The 22351-nt window shown below is 43.3% G+C and overlaps 1 protein-coding gene across 2 annotated transcripts in view; it reads right to left on the bottom strand.

Moving 5' to 3' along the window:
* The window catches only part of LOC135107699 (uncharacterized), a 38244-nt gene continuing 15893 nt past the window's right edge, over window positions 1–22351 (bottom strand). The window contains exons 3-8 of one of the 2 annotated variants that reach the window (XM_064017876.1): window positions 13746–13830; window positions 11416–11503; window positions 8508–8593; window positions 7610–7717; window positions 4313–4375; window positions 1–3476 (exon numbers count right to left, since the gene is read on the bottom strand). In XM_064017876.1, coding sequence (XP_063873946.1) covers window positions 3390–3476; window positions 4313–4375; window positions 7610–7717; window positions 8508–8593; window positions 11416–11503; window positions 13746–13830 — 517 coding nt within the window. In that variant the 3' untranslated portion in view covers window positions 1–3389. The remainder of the gene's footprint in view (window positions 3477–4312; window positions 4376–7609; window positions 7718–8507; window positions 8594–11415; window positions 11504–13745; window positions 13831–22351) is intronic. The other variant, XM_064017877.1, reaches the window with a different exon arrangement.

The following is a 22351-nucleotide window of genomic DNA, read 5'->3' as shown; positions in this document are numbered from 1 at the left end:
TGGGTTACAACTAGAGATGTTATTGTGGTTCAAGTAGACAGGAAGACTACAAAATACAGGGACAGGTCACGCTAAGTCACACTTGTCACACTTCTTACTTAAATCTATGAATTTTTTTTTACAGTAAATATTTTTTTCTTTTTGTCTTGATACTTTAAGTTTGTAAAGTTAAGCACAGAGGTTTTCGAACACACACACACACACACACACACACACACACACACACACACACACAGTCTTGACCTCACACGAGCAAGCCCTTGTTGGCCTTCCCTGTCCCCTAGTGATAGTGACCTCAGTTTTTTTCTGTTTTCAACTTTTAGCTTTTAGTTTTAGGTGGTCGCCCTGGTGGGATTGTCGTACTTGTGAACACATTTAGCGAGTGCGTGTTGACACATAAAGAATAATGTGTGCTTCAGTGCAAACGTACGAACGCAACTACCTCCTGCGTCCTAGGCGAGGATCCGGTTACCCGCCGCCCAACGTGATAAAGTGCCTTAAGACCATGAAACTATTTCGAAACCGCGGGTCGAGGGGAGGGAAACATGTGCGTCCCATCAAGGTAGTGACCAGTGCCAGAGAAGACCGCAGGGTGGAGAAGAAGAAATACAAGCACATTGAAGTGCCGCGTGGGTGGTATTGTCTTCCGTCCCTCCTCTTATTTAATGCGACGTCTCTCGCCAACAAGATGGACGAATTGTTTGTGACGGTGAGTTCTACTTGTTCGGACATTGTGGCGGTTACTGAGGCGTGGCAGATTGTTCCTGAGGTGTGCACGATGCAGGAGTACCAGCTCTACCATCACCTCAGGACAGGACGCAGGGGGGGGGGAGTGGCCGTTTTCTGCCGCTCTGCCCTCAGCCCCTCACACCTCCCTGTCGATATTCCTGCCGGTGTGGAGGCCCTGTGGGTAAGAGTCACGCCCCCTGCCATCCCAGCAACACGGCCTCCATCATCGTGTGCGTCGTGTACCCCTCAACTTTTAGTTTTAGTTTTAGGCTCGCCCTGGTGGGATTGTTGTTTTTGTGAACACATTTAGCGAGTGCGCGTCGATACATAAAGAAAAATGTGTACTTCAGTGGAAACGTACGAACGCAACTACCTCCTGCGTCGTAGGCGAGGATCAGGTTACCCGCCGCCCAACGTGATACAGTGCCTTAAGACCTTGAAACTATTTCGGAACCGCGGGTCGAGGGGAGGGAAACATGTGTGTCCCATCAAGGGGGGAGTGGCCGTTTTCTGCCGCTCTGCCCTCAGCCCCTCACACCTCCCTGCCGATATTCCTGCCGGTGTGGAGGCCCTGTGGGTAAGAGTCACGCCCCCCTGCCATCCCAGCAACACGGCCTCCATCATCGTGTGCGTCGTGTACACCCCCCCGAGCCACCACAGCACAGTTACTCACCGCTCACATCATCGACACTGCTGATGCCCTGAGGGTGAGGTATCCTGCCGCCAAGCCGGTCATCTGTGGGGACTTTAACAGATCAGATATCAGCGATATCCTACACCAGCTACACCTCACCCAGGTCGTGGACTTCCCCACCCACCAGCAAGCCATTCTCGACCTTATACTGACAGACCTGGGCCAGCAGTACTCGCCCCTCAAACCGCTGCCTCCCATGGGACGGAGCACCGACCTCTCCATACTGTGGACACCCACACCCACCACCTCGACCCCGCGGTCAGCTGTCACCAGGACCCACCGCCCCATGCCTGACTCAGCCATGAGGGTGTTCAGGGAGTGGGTGACACAACACCCGTGGACCGAGGTGCTGGATGTGGAGGACGTCCACTTAAAATGGCAAAATTACGTCGCCACCACCACAGAAGCCTTCCACCGCTACTTCCCAGCCAAGAGCGTCACAGCGCACCCGTCTGATGCCCCCTGGATGACGCCCCGCATTAAAAGACTCATGCGTCAGCGGACCTAGATGGGTTCTCTATGCTTCCTCCTCATCATTAACGACGCCCTCACTGACACCCCCCATCGCTGGAAGCATGTGGACGACTGTACCGTGGGCGTCCCAGTTTCCAACGAGAACACGGAATACTCGCCTCTGCAAACAATTCTGGAGAGACTGCAGACGTGGACGGAGGAGAGCAGGATGACCATCAACCACAGCAAAACTGTGGTGATGCATTTATGTACCTCCTCTGTACCAGTGCCCCCTCCTCAGCTCACAGTGGGCCCTCACCCCTTCCAGTTGGTCCGATGTGCCAAGCTTCTCGGAGTCACGGTGGACGACCAGCTGACCTGGAAGCAGCATGTCGCCAGCACTGTAAGATCAGCTACCTACAGGCTGTACATGCTGCGCAGACTCAGGTCGCTGGGGACGCCTACAGATGAGTTAAGGGGGGTGTACCTTACCTTCATCCTCCCCAAACTCATGTACGCCTCCCCAACGTGGTCCTCCTCCCTCACACACACTCAACAGCTACAGCTGGAGAATGTGCAGAAAAGGGCGTACAGGGTCATCCTTGGCTTTGCCTACACCACCTATGATGAAGCCCTGACCACTCTGAGTCTGTCCAGACTATCCACCAGGCACCGAGAGGCTCTGGAAAAGTTTTCAAGGGGACTGCTGCATCATCCACGTCTGAGACACATGCCGCCACCTGACGCGCCTCGCCCGGTCCGTGCCACCAGACACCACAACAAGATAACGCCCCTAAAGGCGCCGCGCACGGACCGGTACAGACTCAGCACGATTCCCACCATGGTGCGAGCCATCAATCAATAGTATTTTCCTTCTAGATTAGACTTAGCTTTAGGATAAAGTTTAAGTATTTCCCCAGCCCCTCTGTACATTTTCAGTTTGTTAACTGCCTAAACAATAAACCGTTTACTATTATTATTATTATTATTATTATTATTATTATTATTATTATTATTATTATTATTATTATTAATATTATTACACACACACACACACACACACACACACACACACACCACTTTTTTTACTAGCATCGAAAAAATATATCGACAGTGACGTTGTTGTTGTTGTTGTTGTTCCTATTCCTCCTCATTTTCTTGTTTTTCTTGTTTTTGATCTTGTTCTTGTTCTTCCTCGAACGCTACAAAAAACACTTTCTCTCTCTCTCTCTCTCTCTCTCTCTCTCTCTCTCTCTCTCTCTCTCTCTCTCTCTCTCTCTCTCTCTCTCTCTCTCTTTCAAACAGTAATTACACTAATCTATCTCTTTTCTTAAAACTACAAAAAGTTCATTGGTCACACACACACACACACACACACACACACACACACAATGATGAAGGTAGAAAGATCTCCAGTTCTCACACATACATCGAAGTCTCCTCTACTACTGGCTCTCGTTTTCCTCGTGCTGGTGTTGCGCGGGACCTTGCCTTCTGAGTTCGATCCTCGCCATCAGAGTTCGATAGCCTCGGGGTCCTTGTAGGTGATCCCCGCCCGTATGTTCTTCACGAAGCGCATCACTGCCCAGAGTCCCATCACCTGAAGGGAAGGCAAGGGAAGAGGTGTGTGGATGCGTGTCAAGAAGATAGGAAGAGCAGGGGTGAGAGTGGGTGTGTGGATGTCATGGGAAAGGCAGGGTAAAAGAAAATGGGGAAGGGAAGATGTGAGGGTGTGATAAAGGGGGGTGTGGAAGGCAAGGGTAAAAGGAGAAGAGGGGAGGGAAAGAATGGGGAAGGGAGGGGTAAGAGAAGAGGAAGGAAGGGAAGGGGTAAAGGCGTAATATGAGGACATGAGAAATGGTGGGTAGGAGAAAATTGTGGAGGGAAATAAGAGTGAGATGGATTGGTTACTGTGACTATACTACCACTATTGCACACACACACAGGTGACTCTTGGCTTCCACGATTTCTTTTATATGAATGCAGTTTGACACGACTTGAAATGCAATAAATCTAATTGAATTTACACGAAGTTTTCACAACCGTTCATTGGCGTTGTACAAGCGTAAATATTGAGGGATATATTTTTTCCATTTTTCCATGCATATGTATTGTTTTATATTTTATATTTAGAATTAGGATTAATAAACGCAGATAAGCTATAGGGATTAGTATCATTCACTTATCATATCAATAGACAAAATAGTGCAACTTAACACTTAACAAGCTAAATCCCTCGACATTCATTTTTCATTAGTCTTTTCTTTTTTTCTTTCCTTTTTTTGTTATTATTTTTTTACATTTTACACTATTTCTGCTTACACGATACCTGGAGATCTCTATATATCGTGTGAACCGAGATGCACCTGTACTACTACTACTACTACTACTACTACTACTACTACTACTACTACTACTACTACTACTACTACTTACGTTTATGGTGGCTCGGAAGAGAAAGAAGGACACCTCAGCGCGGCACACAACGTCGAACCTCTGCTGACGAAGGCACATGTGTGGGCAGGGAGGGGCAGGTGCGTGGTCGGAGGGGACAGGTGCGGCGGCAATAAAGGATGTGTACAGTGAAAGGAACGGGAGGAGGAAAGAAAAGAAAAGGATATATATTACTCAAAACGGCACGGTATATAGTGGTGTGTGTGTGTGTGTGTGTGTGTGTGTGTGTGTGTGTGTGTGTGTGTGTGTGTGTGTGTGTGTGTGTGTGTGTGTGTATGTAATCATCTAATGTCTTGTGTAAATTTCAAATGGCAAGTTAATTTGCATATTACGGTATTATATCAAAGATTAATGTTATTATCGTCATTACCATCTCTCTCTCTCTCTCTCTCTCTCTCTCTCTCTCTCTCTCTCTCTCTCTCTCTCTCTCTCTCTCTCTCCATATAAATATAGTCTCTTTATATCTTCTACATTCATCATAAGTTGTATCCTCTTTACTCGTTCACAATAGGTCTAAATACGGCCACGCTTTTACCTTTCCTTCTACCTATTTCACTAACAAACCACAATTCAATGCTAGGAATCGACAAAAGTTCTCCTTCCTTCCTTTCTCGAGGCCTTCAAGGTAATAATACATAGCATCACGTCCACAAACTTCATTAAAATACAACAAACACTATTAATACTAGAAACGTCTCCTCCTCTTCCTTCATTCTATTTCTCCTCCTGGGGCAGCGTGGGTCTCTGGTGCAGCGCTCGACTCGTTGCCTAAATGTGACTTCGATCCTAGTTCCCGTCAGTTTCTCGTTAGGAGAGACCCCGCCACTTTCTTCTAACCCTAGCCGGCGGGGAAATGACCTTGTTGTAACGGCGTTGTAACTCAATCAGTTTCCTATCTTCCCTCTTTCTAAACGACTGCCTCCTTTTCCAAACCCGGAGCGGCGCGCGGGGAAGTGAACAACATGAAGACCCTTACAGTTTTCCTGCGGCGCAAGTTGACAAAACGAGAACGAGAGGCGAGTCATATAAGGACGTTGGCTCACATTGGTTACAGGAACGTTGTGAAACTGTGACCGTCCCCCTCTCTCTCTCTCTCTCTCTCTCTGCCGGGAATGTGACCTGACTTGCTGGTAGTGAGACAGAGAGGAGGAGGAGGAGGAGGAGGAGGAGGAAATGCTTCGGAAATATTACTTTTAGCAAGACAAGTTTTCCTGAGTGACGCGACCTTTCTTGTTGTTGACTTGACAAAAGCGGCGGCAATGCTTTCATCAAGTTTAGGTGGACGGATGAGATAGATAGGCAGATAGATAGAGATAGATAGGTAGGTAAATAGGGAGAGAGAGAGAGAGAGAGAGAGAGAGAGAGAGAGAGAGAGAGAGAGAGAGAGAGAGAGAGAGAGAGAGAGAGAGAGAGTGTGAACGAATAGATAGAATAAGAAAAAAGAAATAAAAAGAAAAGAACAACAGACAGAAAGACACAGAGACAAAGAGACAAAGAGATCAACCGGCCATCAAACAAACAAACAAACCTACTCACTCATGAGCAGACAGGCCAACAGAAACACAGACAGACTAAGAGACAGATGAACCAACCGCCTGGCAAACACACACACACACACACACACGCAGATACACAAGCACTGCAAAGGGACAGGAAGTGACCACGAGACCGGAGCAGAAGTCTCGTTGCCAGGACAGAGCTGAGTGTTTGTTCTCGCTTCAAGCTTGAGTAATGGGCGAGGACAGTAACGGGAGGAGGCTGAGAGAGAGAGAGAGAGTTGATGTACGTTACGCCCATACTCACACACACCACATTCACGCCCTCTGCCATCACACTGAAGGGAATTTGGTGCTACATTGTATAGATTTCACATTAATACTGTAATTATGGAGGGTTGATTTGCTTTGTTTTGAGCCTTTGTTGTAAGACATGCACTATGTATATATGCAGATGCCAAAGTTGTGTGCCTTGTTTGGGATGAGGTGATGGTGGTGAAGGTAGTGGTGATGGTGGTAGTGGAGGTGGTGGTAGTGGTGGTGGCGGTGATAATGTTGTTGTTGTTGTTGTTGTTGTTGCTTATTTTAATTTTTGTTATTATAATAAAAAATTCTTCTTCTTATCATCATCATCATCATCATCATCATCATCACCATCATCATTACCACCACCACCATCATCATCATTTTCCTGTTTTTATTCTTTGTTCCGGTTCTTCCTGATCTTCTTCTTGTTCTTGTTCTTATTTTTTTTCTTCTTATCATCATCATCATCATCATCATCATCATCATACCTTACCCTGCAGACGCTGGCGACCGTGGAATACCACATCTCTGTCTACTGTCATTTGCAGAAGACGACAAACCATGAAACGTTCTCTTGTTTTTGTTACCATCCTGTCCATATACTTCTCTCTTGGTCTGCCTCTTGCTCTCCAACCTGAGTTCTTCCCGATAAACTCAAATTTTCTATTCTTCTTCTTCTTCTCATAACATATCATAAGCATCTCATCTGTCTTCTCACTTTTACTAATAATTTTCTTCCGATGTCCATTCTTTTAAGCATCTCTTCATTTGATATTCTCTCTGTCCAGGAAATTTTCAATAGTCTTCGCCAGTACAAAAGCTTCCAACTTTTTCTCCATCTGCTTACTAATAGTTCATTTTTTCTGATCCATATGATAATACAAACCAGATATGTTTTTACTGCCTTTTTTCCCTCGTTCTTGTTGATGGGTGTCTCATCTTCTGAAATGCCTTCTTCGCTTCACCTATCCGTCTTTTGATTTCTGTGTTACATTTACCATCCTCCGTAATATAGCTTCCCAGGCAGCAAAATCTTCTCATTTGCTTAATTATATTATCTATTCTCACATTGCATCATGGAACTTGTGCCTTACAACTAATCACTGTCACTTCCGTTTTGTCTTTTGTCAGATCTCTTTCTTCACTCGCCTTCTTCACTACAGTCAACATATTTTGTAATTTTTCTTGTGTGTCCGCTATTAACACTATGTCGTCCGCGTATCTTATATTGCTTATAATTTGTCCTCCAATTTTGAGACCTTCCCGTCCTTAGGTTGTTCTTATTATAATTTCAATATACAGGGAGAACAGATCTGGGGATAGCAAACTCCTCTTCTTATATCTATACAATCATTCTGCTCTGTTCCTGTCCTTATTGCCGCTTTCTGATTCCAGTATAAGTTGTAAATAAATACTACTACTACTACTCCTACCACCACCATCACCACCACCTGCATTTCCATCCCCCCTGACTCACCTTGTTGATATGGTCCCGCAGGATGTTGGAGTACATGCAGCACACGGCCTCCAGCGCCATGAAGGCAATGTTGGCCACCACCCAGGGCGTGATTAGGCCGCACCGTTCCTGCAGCACAGAGAGGGTGTCAGGTAATGATTTTGCTTTATTTTTTTTTTAACAGGAGTTTTTAGAGGGAGTCAGAATAGAGTGCTGGAATCTGATTAAGAAAGTGATGGCATAAAAACTTAGAATTTTCAACACGTTTCTTATCTTGGTAACTTGTTAAAGGGTTTAATTGAAGTTATCGGGAAGTTTTCAGTTCTTTTTATTTCTGATTCTTGAGATAGTTTAACAATGGTTCTGCATAGTTAATTGCAGAGAGAGAGAGAGAGAGAGAGAGAGAGAGAGAGAGAGAGAGAGAGAGAGAGAGAGAGAGAGAGAGAGAGAGAGAGGGAGAGGGAGATTTAAGAACAGGAAACAAAAGTGAAGCGAAAGGCCAATGGAATGCGTGAAGTTACTTGACGGTAAGGGAGGAAAACAAAAGTTAGTTGGTTATAAACGGTATTGTGTGTGTGTGTGTGTGTGTGTGTGTGTGTGTGTGTGTGTGTGTGCAAGGCTAGTATTCTGAAACATTTTGCTCTTTCACCACGACTATTTTCAAAGACCACAGAGATGATGAACCAAATTCTCAATAGAGTTTCTCCTGTTAATAGTGTAGCAATCTTGTTAATCTGCCACTGCAACCATTGAAACACCCTTAAGAATCCGTGTAACGTCAACTAGAATCTTTGAATATAGTCAAGGTGGGGCGCAGAAACGTTTTAGAATGTTGTCCGAAGTGTGATGCAAACTCCCTTCCTTCCCACGCACTGTAACCTCCCCTCTCCTTCCCTCCCGCTGCTCGCCGTCGACTCACCTGCCGTATGCCGATAAAGAGGAAGGAGGTGAGGGCGATGAGGGTGATGTGCGTGCCCAGCGTGGACATGTACGAGATCTGGACACCTGGGAAAGAGAGAGAGAGGGGGTGGGGGAGGCACACTTTAGGGCACCATTTCTTTACAGCTTAGTCAACACCACACCACGCCTACCAACACAGTCATCACCACCATCACGTTAAAACTAGAAGAGTGATGCACACACACACACACACACACACACACACACACACACACACACACACACACACACACACACACACACGAATTTGATTTTCATGATACACAGACTATTTCTCCTCCTCCTCCTCCTCCTCCTCCTCCTCCTCCTATGCGCCATATTGCATTCCCTTCTCTAAGTGTACTTAACGTACTTACATGTTACACAAAGACAAGGGTACGTACATGTTTGGCTCTAATGAATGGTGCATTTATGGTGCTTAGGATCTTAAAGTATTCTCTCTCTCTCTCTCTCTCTCTCTCTCTCTCTCTCTCTCTCTCTCTCTCTCTCTCTCTCTCTCTCTCTCTCTCTCTTTCTTTCTGCTGAATAAAGCGAAAAAGTGACGCGCAGTGAGAGAGAGAGAGAGAGAGAGAGAGAGAGAGAGAGAGAGAGAGAGAGAGAGAGAGAGAGAGAGAGAGAGAGAGAGAGAGAGAGAGAGTTTGAACACATTCTTTATAGCGCAGATGCTGAAACATTAGTGAAAAAAAATATGTGATGTGCGTCCATGTGTGTGTGTGTGTGTGTGTGTGTGTGTGTAGGTGTGTAGGTGTGTGTAGGTGTGTATGTGGGTGGGTTTAGCTAGTTAGTGTACACAGGGAGACGTACAAGGTGAGTGCAAACGCAGGGGAACGTTGTGTACCCAAAGAATGGCCATGAATAGCTAAGACTTGTGTGGAGGGTAACTTGCATGGCTCACAACACTGCGGGGGACCAAGCCTCTATCCTCAAACACTCGGCATTCTCATCAGAGCTGTTTTTAGAGGCCACAGTGACAATTAGGTGCTTTCCCATGTGTGTTTTTCTCACTGATGATGCAGAATACTTGTTAAACAATCGCTAGACTTATGAAAGCGTCCTTGAAAACCATAATGACGTCCACTAAAGCTTGTTAAAAGTTAAGAATAGTTGAGATAAGATGCTCAGATTATTTAGAATACGGACCATTTTCGTATCCTTAAATATTTAGCATCTGGTGTGTACAAAGTGAACAGGCCTTATAGTGTAAGTTACTGGGGCTTTCAAGAGTGTTTTCATGATTCTAGTGATTGTTGAAGGAGGAATCTAGACCGTTAAAAGGAAAAGGCCCTAAGAAAACCTGATAGACTCTACCTGTGACCTTTCAAAATAATCCTTATGGGAGAAGAAAGCGTTTAAGAATACGAGTGGTTCTTTTATAATTTCTAGTTTCTTATTTAGTATCAAAGGTAAAAGACTCATCATACTTTTTTTCTTCAGGTGATGAATCTAAACATTAATTCATAAATACACTGAAACAGAGGACGCAATTTAATATTTTATTTTCATCATGGCTAAATGTTTGATACACGCGATGAAACGAGGAAAAAAGAGAAGTTACCCGCTTCGCATTGATAAGGAGGAGGCCAGGAGAGGCTAATGAAAGGAGCGGTGGTGGTGAGGGTGAGGCAAGTGTGAGTCTTCAGGACAGGTGTGTCATGAGGTGCGAGGCGAAAGAATGCTACGATGGAGGAAGAAGAGGAAAAAAAGAATGCTGTGTCGAAAGAACAAAAAAAGAAAAGGCTCTTCTTTCCAATTACGAGGAGTACAAATTTTTCCTTTTTTTTCTTTTGCTAAGACAAAGCACAAATAAAAAAAAAAAAAAGGCCTCTAATTGCTACTTCATACCCCCAAAAATAATCAATAGAGACGCCACTCCCCATAAAAATAAACAAGAACGATAAAAAGCTCCTAATTAAGGCACGGCAGGCGCGTTTGATAAAGTAGAAGACTAAGGGAGTTTCGTGAAGGCTTGAAAAATATATGATATAAATAAATAAAATCTTACAGGCAACACTTATAAAAAGAATCCGGTTTTCCTACGTAGCTAAAAAAAAAAAAAAAGGAAGAAAAAAAAAGATCGTGCTAACGAGAGATAAATTATGCAGATATGATATACGGGTGTTATGACAGTTATTAATGAAAACACTGCATGACGAGAGAGGCGCAACGGTGGGTGTGACGATCAAGTTAGGTTTGTAACATGTCAATTAGTGGTGGACAAGGGCGAATCACGTCAGGCGCCGGGCTGTTGACAGCTCGGCGCTGAACAATTAGAATCGTTAGAGTGAAAAATGACAAACTAGGAATGGGGAAAGAAGAGAAAGCAAAAAGAGAAATAAATGAATAGATAACAAGTCCCAATACTGAGGTGGTGTAAAATATTTGAGCAGGGGAGGAGATAATATTTAAGGAGAAAACTCCGGAATGATGGAAGCAGACGAGGCAAATAGAGAAATAAAATGAAAAAAAAAAAGTGAGATAAGTCTGAACACTAAGGTGGTGGAAAATATATAACCAGGAAGTAAATAAAAGATGGTGAAAGAAGACAAGGAGGATGAGAACTAAATTAAGAAAAAAAAAAGAGTTTGTTGAGATCTGAAGTGCGTACATAAGCATGCGAACAAATACTACATAGACAAATAACGCAGCGGAATACAAGCAAGGGATGATGAAGGAGGGCAAGGCAGACAGAGAAGTAAATGGAGAGATGAGAAAGGTTTAGTTGGAGTGGCTTCGAACAGATGTACAGCTAATAGAGACAAGTAATAAATGATAAATGTGGCTTTGGTCCAGTAATATCAGAGAGGCTGGTGATAATAATGATGAGATGAACTGAAAGGTTAGTGCTGAGTGGGAGCTGAAGGACTTACCGTAGTACACATCCTGCAGGTGGTCAGGGTGTCTCGCATTGAGCACCATCCGCCAGACGTACACCAGCACCACCACCACGGACGAGCACTGCGCACACACACATACATGTACATGAATGTGAGGGACTGTCACCACCACCACCACCACCACCACTACTACTACTACTACTGCTACTACTACTATTACTACCTTATCAAAACTATGGATATGCACACGTAATAGACACTTGCTTATATCACACACACACACACACACACACACACACACACACACACACACACACACACACACACGCAACGGGCACATTTAGGCTCAGATTTAGCGGCCATTACCAGCCTATAAAAAACAGCACACACAAAAGAGCCGCTCCCATAAAGCCTTAAAATTAACATGGGAGCGAAAAAAGAATGGTCAAATAAAGGGGACTATAATTAATACACACACAAAAGTACTGGAAAAATAAATAAAGATGAAAAATAAATAAATAAATCCTTTCAAATTACAATATGAAATGTTGTCACTTGTTATTTTATTAGTATTTTGTGTGTGTGTGTGTGTGTGTGTGTGTGTGTGTGTGTGTGTGTGTGTGTGTGTGTGTGTGTGTGTGTGTGTGTGTGTTTATTTCATTACACATACACATTTTCCCTTTATACGTATGTATGTATGTATGTATGTATGTATGTATGTATGTGTGTATGTTTTATTGGGGTTTTTGTTCATGTGTGCGTATAATAGTGTGCATGTGCGTTTTCTGCTGTGTGCACTTCCATTTATTTCTGATAGTCTCTCTCTCTCTCTCTCTCTCTCTCTCTCTCTCTCTCTCTCTCTCTCTCTCTCTCTCTCTCTCTCTCTGTGTGTGTGTGTGTGTGTGTGTGTGTGTGTGTGAACAATCAATTATTTGTGGATTGTTGGATGGGTGGATGGATGGGTGGATGACTGGATGAGTGTTGTTGAATGAATGGGAAGGTGAATAAGGGATGAATGAATGAAGTGGAGAAAATCGTGGAAAAAAAAAAAAAACAGGTGGATGAATGTAGGTAATGGCGGAGGGATGAGAGATGGATGAGGATGGCTGAGGGGTTAGGAAATAGGTTACTGGGTGGGTCATTGGCTGAGTGAGTGAGAGGATGAGTAACCGAACTGATGAATGGATGGTTGAGCGGCCGACAGGATACGAGTAAGTGGGTGATAGGTTGGTGGATGAGTACTTGGATGAGGAACTAGAATGTAGGAGGACGAGTTAGGTTAGGCTGGGTTAGGTTAGGTTACGTATGGCTTGGTTAGGTTAGGTTAGGTTACGTATGGCTGGGTTAGGTTAGGTTAGGTTACGTATGGCTGGGTTAAATTAAGTTAGGTTAGGTTAGGTTACGTATGGCTAGGTTAGGTTAGGTTAGGTTAGGTTACGTATGGCTGGGTTAGGTTAGGTTAGGTTAGGTTAGGTTAGGTTACGTATGGCTGGGTTAGGTTAAGTTAGGTTAGGTTAGGTTACGTATGGCTGGGTTAGATTAAGTTAGGTTAGGTTAGGTTACGTATGGCTGGGTGAGTGAGGGAGTGAATGAGTGTGAGTGCATGTGTGTGTGCGTATGGATGAACGAGGAGATGAGTGAACGAGTTGGTCCCTTTGATAGGATTTATTTCATTTCATTTACTTCTTTTTACTTGGCCTTAATACATTACAATATGAATGCTATTAATTTGATAAAGAAGTGTTTGAAGGTCGAGTCCTGTTGAGCTGCCACAAATCTTTTAACAAACATAACATTACAAGATACATACAACAATACGTATTCCTCTATATACACGCAAATTAATCACACTGCATACCCAACAATAACAAATCTTATTACCACCACCACCACCACCATTATTATCATTATTACTGTTATCCTTCCCATCATCACCATTGCTATCATCACAACTACCATAATAACAGAGTGGAAAAATGAATGAATGAGTGAATGAATAAGTGAATTAGATTAATCAATTCGTGGATTTTAAGCACCTAAACAATATGGGGTTGTGAATGAGTGGATGAAAGGATGGATAGATGAGCAGATGCATGGATAAATGGATGGGTGGGTGGATCAGTGGATGAGTGGATGAGAGAATAGATGAACGAGTAGATGCGTGGATGAGTGGGTGAGTGGGTGGATCAGTGGATGAGTGGATAAGGAGACAGGTAGATGAGTGGATAAGTGGATGAACAGACGAGAGGATAGATGGATGAGTGAATGTGTAAATGAATGGGTGAGTGGGTGGGTGACTGCACATACATACAGGTGGATGTGTGGATGAGTGGATGAGTGGGTGGGAGAGATCATATACTTACAATAGTGAAGGTGGCAGCGGAGAGAGCGGCGTGCTGGGAGTCAAAACACGTCCGCCCGTTGACCCGCAGATGGGAGGGCGCGAGTCTGGAAAACGGAGATATACAAGCTGGTTAGCATTCAGAAAAGCTTTGTATTCTCACCACGACTATTTTCAAAGGTCACAGAGATGATTAGTCGGGTTTCCAAGAGCGTTTCTCCTGTTCGTAATATAGAAATCTTGTTAACCTTTTATTAGAGTTGTAAAAGCACTCGTAAAAAATCCTGTGTCACTTCAATTAGAGGGCCTTTTCAGTGTAGTGGAGATGTGACGCAGAATGATTTCATAATATGGCCAGAAGAAACAAAAAACTACACTTATTCTCCTCTTCCTTCTCTCTTTTACTTTTCTCGTTTCTTTTTTTTTCTTTCATATCGCGTTTCTTTTCCTCTTCCCGTTATTTGGTGTTCATTTTGTCTGCACTTCTCTTCGTCTTTTTCCTTCCTTTGTGTTCCTCCTTTTCTTCCCCACCACCTTTCTCTTCTTCCTCCACCTCCTTCTGTGATTCACTGTGTGTCTTCTCTTCCTTTTTCTCCATTCATTTCACCTGCATTTTCTCTCCATCCTTTTGTGTTCCTCCTCCTCCTCCTCCTCCTCCTCCTCCTCTTCTTCCTCCTCCTCGTTCTCCTCCTCCATCCTTCCCCCTTCTCCCCAACTGAAATAGAAACACATTCTGTAACTCACTCCATGGTAAGGAAACATGAAGCGTGACAGTGCCCGACAGTGTCATCTGCTACGCTCTCTCTCTCTCTCTCTCTCTCTCTCTCTCTCTCTCTCTCTCTCTCTCTCTCTCTCTCTGTGTGTCTCTCTCTCTCTACGTGGGAACGAGGTTAGATACACAAATAGCATCCTGCTGCAAGACCTGATGATACTGCTGTTTGTAATTCTTATATAATCTCTTGTAATCCATTCCATTTTTGCATCGTCTCTTTATCTCTGTCCTTCCCTTCCTAATCCTTATCCTCAATTAATATACGAGTATTACTAATTCTCCGCTTCTCTTTTCTTTTTTTTCTTTCTTTCTCCTACTCCTCTTACTCCTCCTCCTCTTCCTCCTCCAGCTCTTCTTTTCTTTGCTATCTCTCCTATTTCTCTCACTATTAAGAGATGATATAGTCCCCACAAACACCCATGCAAAGACTCACTGATCTGCTGCTACTTACTCTTCCTTTGCGTTCCTTGTGCATCTTCTCCCTCTCCTCCTTTTCCTCCTCCTTTTCTTTGTAACTCGAAAACTTGGATCACAAACTTTCCCTGCCTTTGAACCACCACAAACACGACACACAGGCACGCGGCGATGGAATGCAATACCAGTGTGCTCCAAGATCGTGTGCGGGGGAAGTATTTACTCTAGTATAAAAGCAATTCGTTCATTCCAAACCTCAATAAGTATTAGTGATCGGCAGCAATGTGCGCGATACCGTGCGCGTTACGTCCACTGCTCGTACACAAGGCACCACCATCTCTTCTCTTTAAGTTTTCTCATAAGGGTTAATTTCCAACGCCGCTGGATTGACGTCTCGGATAATTACAGGCGTTTTTCATATTAACTGTGCAGAATCCTTGTTAAATTTTCACTGGAATCATAAAAATAAATAAATAAATAAATAAACACGCTTGAGAGTCCCTATGACCTCCACTACAATATGTTAAAAGTTGAGACAAGACACTGAAACTCTCGGAAATATGGGTCTGCGGCAGGTTACTGACACGCAAACACAACACCGCACCGTGGACTAACAAGACCGTGCTGCACAACGAAGGCACGTGTCCCAAGGCGTGGAAACCTCGTCGCGTCACAAACATTCCGTCTGGCACCTTTGATGGCACGCATTAAGGCTCGTATTCAGAAAGCTCTGCCCTTTCATCACGACTTTTTTTTCAAAGGTCCCAGAGATGATTAGCCTGGTTCTCCTGTTAATAAGAAAAAAATCTTGTTAATCTGTCACTAGAAGAGTGAAAAACACCATTAAAAACCCGTATCACCGCAACAACACCGCAACGCTGAAGTGTTTTTAAAATATGCGTCTCATCCTCACTGGAGGGATGAGAGCGAACTTGGCGCTTATATCTGCGTTTCTTGAGATGTTGTTTCGCTATAAGAGACAGTCCACACCGGCTTTTTTGCTACGGCGCCCTGTTCGCGTGTCCTTACCAGGCCTAATGAGTATGTAGTGTAGTGGATGTAGAAGTGGTCTGTAACGGATACACAAATGCAAAAGATGAAAGTATTGAGCTCACGAGTTTTATGTAAGAGAGAGAGAGAGAGAGAGAGAGAGAGAGAGAGAGAGAGAGAGAGAGAGAGAGAGAGAGAGAGAGAGAGAGAGAGACTGGGCAAATGCTACGAAAAAAAAGAGAGAAAAACCTTAATTGCAGCTTCCCTTCACACAAAAAAAAAAAAAAAAAAAAAAAATAGTAAAAAAAGTGTTCTACTCAACTTGGCCTCCAATTCGAAATTCCTTTTCTGTTTAATTTATTTTCAGTAGCGACAGATTAGCGAGCTTTTTCTTCCCTCTCCTTTCCTGTGCGTTTGCCGATCCACACGTATAAAAAATGATCAGTTCAGAAGATACCTTGTTACCGCTCCCTCGCATATACCTAAGGACCTGCACACGACTCACTCACGTACAGACTGAAGAAGAAGCAAGACAGACAACAAGTGCCCTTCTGTGTATCAAAAAAAGAGAAGTCGTGTTAGCTTCTTCAGTTCAGAAAGTGTCTTAAGATATTATTCCTACCTAGCATGCATACAGAAACCAACACAGCATTCACTCACGTACAGGCTGAGGAAAAAGAAGCAGGACAGACAACAAAGGCCCTTGAGTCTGTCCTTTGAAAATGTGCACCACTGCTATCCTTGCTGTCACCTGTAATTGTGTTCCTGCGTCTCCCTGCCAAGGTGAGCAAGAGGCCCGGCAGGTGGAGGAGGAAGTAAGTGAGTCTCGTCGCTAACAGATCTGTATGCGAGGCTCCTCCAGCAGGAAACCTCATTACAATGCAGCTGGCTTTCTTTCACCTGCTCCTCTTTCCTTCCTGTATTCCCTCCCTTCATCTTCTTCATCTCCTCCTCCTCCTCCTCCATTTACTTATCTTTCTTCCTGTTGCTGCTTCTTGTTATTCATTGCCTCTCTTCTTCACCCTCTCCTCTCCCCCCCAATTCCCATTCATGATATCTGCCTGCCCTAACTGTTGTTGTTGTTGTTATTCTTCTTCTTTTCCTCCTCCTCCTACTTCTCCTTTCCGCCACTTAGTTTGCTATATGTGGCAACGTCGCCAAAGTTCAGTGTTGTGTGTGTGTGTGTGTGTGTAGGAACGCAGTTGAGAAGACAAGATGTACAGTAAGTGTAGATATAGAGGTACAAAGACAGAAATATATACGGGGACGCAGATATGCAGATAGATAAATAGGTACTGATAGACTACAAAAGACAGTGTAGGTTACTTGAATATTCCTTCCTCATATTTATAACTAGGTAGAAATATTTGTAGTAACCAGGTAACCCAGTGATTGCTTCCTCTACTTCCTGTTACCTGTGCTTCCATTGCGACTATCCTCCTCCTTCTCATTCTCCTCAGCTTCCTTCCTTCCTTGCTTTCTCCTCTTCTTCCTTCTCCTCCATCACGAATATTTTCTCCTCTTCTTTGCCCTCCTCCTTAGCTTTCAACGCCATAACCACATCCTCTTCTTTCTTCATCTCTTCTTTTTCCTCCTCCTCCTCCTCCTCTTCCATCACGACCACTACCTCCTCTTTTGTACCCTCCCTCCCATCTACCATCAACACCACCGCATCCTCCTCGTTCTTCTTATCCTCCTCTTTCTCCTTCCTTTCCTCCTCCTCCTCCTCCTCCTCCTCCTCCTCCGCTTTCATATTTTCTCACGCTTGGTAATCTTCCTCTCCCTCTTGTGGCCTCATTCTCCCCCTCCATCACTCTGCTTCCTCTCTCTCTCTCTCTCTCTCTCTCTCTCTCTCTCTCTCTCTCTCTCTCTCTCTCTCTCTCTCTCTCTCTCTCTCTCTCTCACTTTTCTTCTCCTCTTTCTCTCCTCCATTATTTACTCCCTCTCCTTCTGCTGCCTTCCCACGCTTGCCTTGCTATTTCTTTTCCTCCTTTTGCCAACTTGCTTGTAGTCTCTCTCTCTCTCTCTCTCTCTCTCTCTCTCTCTCTCTCTCTCTCTGTTCGTCCTCTCCCTCCTCCCTTTCCTCATTCCTCCCGTCTTTTTTTTTCTCTCTCTCTTTCTGTCGTTTCTTCCTCCCCCTCGCTTCTAATCTTCTAATTGTCTTCTCCTTCACCTTCCTCCCTTCCTTCCTTACCTTCTCTCTCTCTCTCTCTCTCTCTCTCTCTCTGACCTCCCTCCCTCCTCCTTTCCGTCGTTGCGTCTTTCCTTCCTCGCTCCAGATTTTTTTTGTCTCTTTCTCTCTTCTTCTAATTGCCTTCTTCGCCCTCTTTCCTTTCCTTCTTCTGCCTGATTTCACTCCTTGTCTCCTTTCTTCTTTTCTTCTCGTGTTCGCCCTTCTCTTCTTCATTCTCTCCTCTTCCTCCTCCTCCTCCTCCTCCTTTCCTCATTACGAAAGGCTGTGAGATGGACACGAACCAAACTACCTCTCAGCATGAAGTTATGTCTTCCTCCTCCTCCTCCTCCTCCTCCTGTGTCACGCCTGCTTATAAAGACCAACACATAGGATACCCATAAAGTAGGATTAATATTGAATTCTTCCTCCTCCTCCTCCTCCTTCTCCTCCTCCTCCTCTTTACCGCTACATACGTTTCACTGCAGATTTGCCTTTCGATTGGAGAGAGAGAGAGAGAGAGAGAGAGAGAGAGAGAGAGAGAGAGAGAGAGAGAGAGAGAGAGAGAGAGAGAGAGAGAGAGTCAATCTCTCATCATTTGCATATTTGGGATGAAGATTGCATGCTTCATGTGTGTGTGTGTGTGTGTGCGTGTGTGTTGGTGGGTGGATTGGTGGGTGAGTGTGAAGAAACTATAGTCTAAGAGTTTTCATTGTATCCTTCGTACTTTTTCCTCATAGTTTTAGTGCAGAATTTATCCAAGTTATAAGAAGTGCGAGCAATAGGGAAAATTTTGCATATAATGTCCTGCCCTCGGTGATAACTTCTTGGCTGTGATGCTCCTGGGACTGCTTTATACTGCTTTCTCAAACATTCCGGCGTTTTATTTTGAGACTGCCCTTAAAAATGCTCTAGTTGAATGTACTAACCCTTTCACTGCGATGTACAACAATTCGCAGCACTAAAAGCAGCGCATGGAATCTTTATAAGCGTCTGCAAGAAAGAAAAGGATGAAAAGGAATAGATTTTGCAATTTCTATCCAGTATAATGTTTAGAAATGGCTGTGCAACGGGAAGAAATTTGCCTGAGTGGTTAATGCTTAAGGAGAGATGTTGTAAATAGCAGTGAGCGGACAAAGTATTCGAGGATGTTCACCTAACAACTGTATTCTTAAAACTTTTTCCGCGGCCCATCTCGGCAACTAACTGGCTACCGTGGAAATTCATGAGGCTTTCAAGACTGTTTTCTTGATCCTAGCAAAAAAATTAGCACGCATTCTCTTTTGTCAATGAAAAAAAAAAAAAACACGATTTGAAACATCTCTGGCTTTTGAAAACACTCCTTATGAGGGAAAATAGGGTTTAGAATACGGGGACCTAATGCTACCCACAGTTTAACAAGGATTATGCATCATCATTGGAGAGACTAATAATCTTTGTGGTCTTTCTAAACAGCCTTTTATGAGAGTTTAAAGCTTTTCAAAGTAACCCTTATGGAGAGTGTAGTGTTTCGGGACAGGTCTTAAGAGAGTCTGATGTACTTTAGAATAACCCTTAGCAGTCCAAATGATTTGAAAGCAGCCTTAGCAGAGTCTTTAGTGTTTCAAAACAGACCTTATCACAACAGTCTGGAACGTTTAAAAAATATGTGGTGTGAGGTATGAGAGAAAAGTTTTAATAAATACAGGTGATGTGCCCGCTACAAACATTGCTCTGAGTGTATCTTTGTTTTGCATATGAAGGAGGCTGACTAATGGTTAAAAAAAAAAAAAAAAAGGAGAAAAATACCCACTCAACTATCTGCTCCCCTCTAAAAAAAAAAAAAAAAAATCAAGAGAAAAAAAAGCTGCCAGTTTAGTTCAGTGTTGTTGTGTTGTCGCCCACGTACGTAGTTACCATTTTTTAATAGTTGTTTTCATTGGTGTAGTTGTTTGCTTCGCTTCCACCCGCCCCCCACTAGTTAACTGCATTTTAATCATTTGTGGGGTTGAGCTTAATGAATTTTTCCCGAAGTGAGATGAACGAAGGTGGCTTTATTTATATACCAAGTTCTTAGTCCATGTTTGATTAGTTTGCCAGGCACTTAGAGTGGACGTGATCCCTTTAATTAAAACATGCAAATATGCTCACCCGTCCAGTGTGTATTTAAACCCGACCACTACAGACAGCCGTGTGTGTGTGTGTGTGTGTGTGTGTGTGTGTGTGTGTGTGTGTGTGCAGATCAGTTTCCACGTGTGTTACTCAAGTGGAGATGGCTCAAGAAGGGTGTGGATGCTGGTGGATGGGGGAGAATGATGAAGTGAGTGTATGGTGGAATGGATGAGTGAGGAAGCTGTGATGGAGACAAATGGATGAAAGTGAATGATGTAAGTGAATCTGAAACTGCAGCGGCCTTAAAAAAAAAAAAAAAAAAAAAAAAAAATATATATATATATATATATATATATATATATATATATATATATATATATATATATATATATATATATATATATATGTAAAAAAAGATAAAAATAGGCTATCTGATTTAATTATACTATTCTACACTACGTAACACGATTTTTGTCTTTGAATAGCAAGTGTTATTTTCCAATTCTTTTCATTGCAAAACAATAGAAAATGTCCATTATTCCTGTCAAACTTTGCTTTTGTGGCTTTTAGAATGTTTATTTGCCCCAAAACAGCTAAATTAGAGAGAGAGAGAGAGAGAGAGAGAGAGAGAGAGAGAGAGAGAGAGAGAGAGAGAGAGAGAGAGAGAGAGAGAGAGAGAGAGAGACTAGCTAGTGTTCAAAAAGAGGAACTGTAATATAAGGGTACTGTTATTTATTCTATGTTAAGGAGCTCATATTACAATTCGCACAAACACACACACACACACACACACACACACACACTTGTCACCCAGCAAGACGCGTCATGTTCACCTTCCCTCGTGACCTGGTCGATAATTAGCAACCAGAGGAAGGTGACCCGTGATAACTTCCCCCTCTGCCACACTGGTCCTGAGGGGTGGAGGTCAACTTAGGGGTCACCGCGGGTCAAAGGTCAGTGGGTGTAAAGGAGGTAAAAGTGAAGCCCAGGTGATTGTGGATGAGTTTAGTTTTGTTGTTGTTGTTGTTGTTGTTGTTGTTGTGTGATTGAAGGTGAGTGTTGGTGTTTTTTTTTTGTGTATGTAATTTATGAGAACATTCCGTGATTTTAGATGAATTTAGACGATTTTCTGGATGAGGCGAGATGATTTCTTCAGTGCATGTAAATGAGTTTAGGTGATTCATGTTTGAGTTGAAGGGAATTTGGTTCATTTCAAGCGAGTTTCCATGATTTTGAAATATATGAAGTGATTTTTCTGAGTTCAGGAAGAAAAAAATTGGGTACTTGCTTGGTTTAGGTAAATTTAGTTAGTTCCGGATGAGTTGGAATGAATCTAGGTGAACTTAAATCATTTTAGGCAATTTTATTTGGGTTTAGGTGTTTTGGGTGATTTTAGGTGAGAGGTATTAGGATGCAAAGTGGAGTAACAAAATACGAGCTTGGTTATTGCAAAAGAAGGCAAGACAGACACAGGGTTTGATGAAAACAATAGTTGAGAAGTCTTACCTGGAACAAACAGAGATGAGTGAGGAAGGTTGAGGAAAGTTTCTGTCATTTTATGGAACTATAGAAAAAGATGATGATGATGAAGAAGAGAAGGAGGAGGAGGAGGAGGAGGAAAAGGAGGATAAGTAGAGGAGGAAGAGGAGGAGGAAGAGGAGGATAAGGATGAGGATTAGGAGGAAGAGGAGGAGGATTAGGAGGAAGAGTAGGATGAGGAGAAGGAGGAGGAAAAGGAGGAGGAGTAGCAGGAGAATAGTGGTAGTATTGAAAAATGTGAAAAACGTGAACGATTCGTGGAGAAAATAAAAATGAAGCCTGAAAAATGAAAACTGAAATGTACACACACACACACACACACACACACACACACACACACACACACACACACACACACACACCGATAAAAAAATATACATATATACACAGGAGATGTGACTAAATATTGAATGAATCGATGTATCAAACAATTTTTCCCTATAAGGTAAACACAGCAGGGTCACGTTGCCTCCCTGTTGGGGGTGAAGAGGTGAAAAAAAAGGAAAATATGAAAAAAAATTGAAATATCAGCAAATATCGTGTACTTTTCCCCTCCTTTTGAATTTATGATGTGGGTGACGAAGTGGAGGTGGGTGGATGACGGTAGGTGGGTGCTAGACAAATAAGTGGATGACGCAGAGTGCATAAGTGA

This window comes from Scylla paramamosain, chromosome 15 (genome assembly GCF_035594125.1).
Source record: "Scylla paramamosain isolate STU-SP2022 chromosome 15, ASM3559412v1, whole genome shotgun sequence".
Classification (NCBI taxonomy): Eukaryota; Metazoa; Arthropoda; class Malacostraca; order Decapoda; family Portunidae; genus Scylla; species Scylla paramamosain.
Note: the sequence above shows the minus strand (reverse complement) of the source record. Positions and strands in the feature narration are given on the sequence as shown.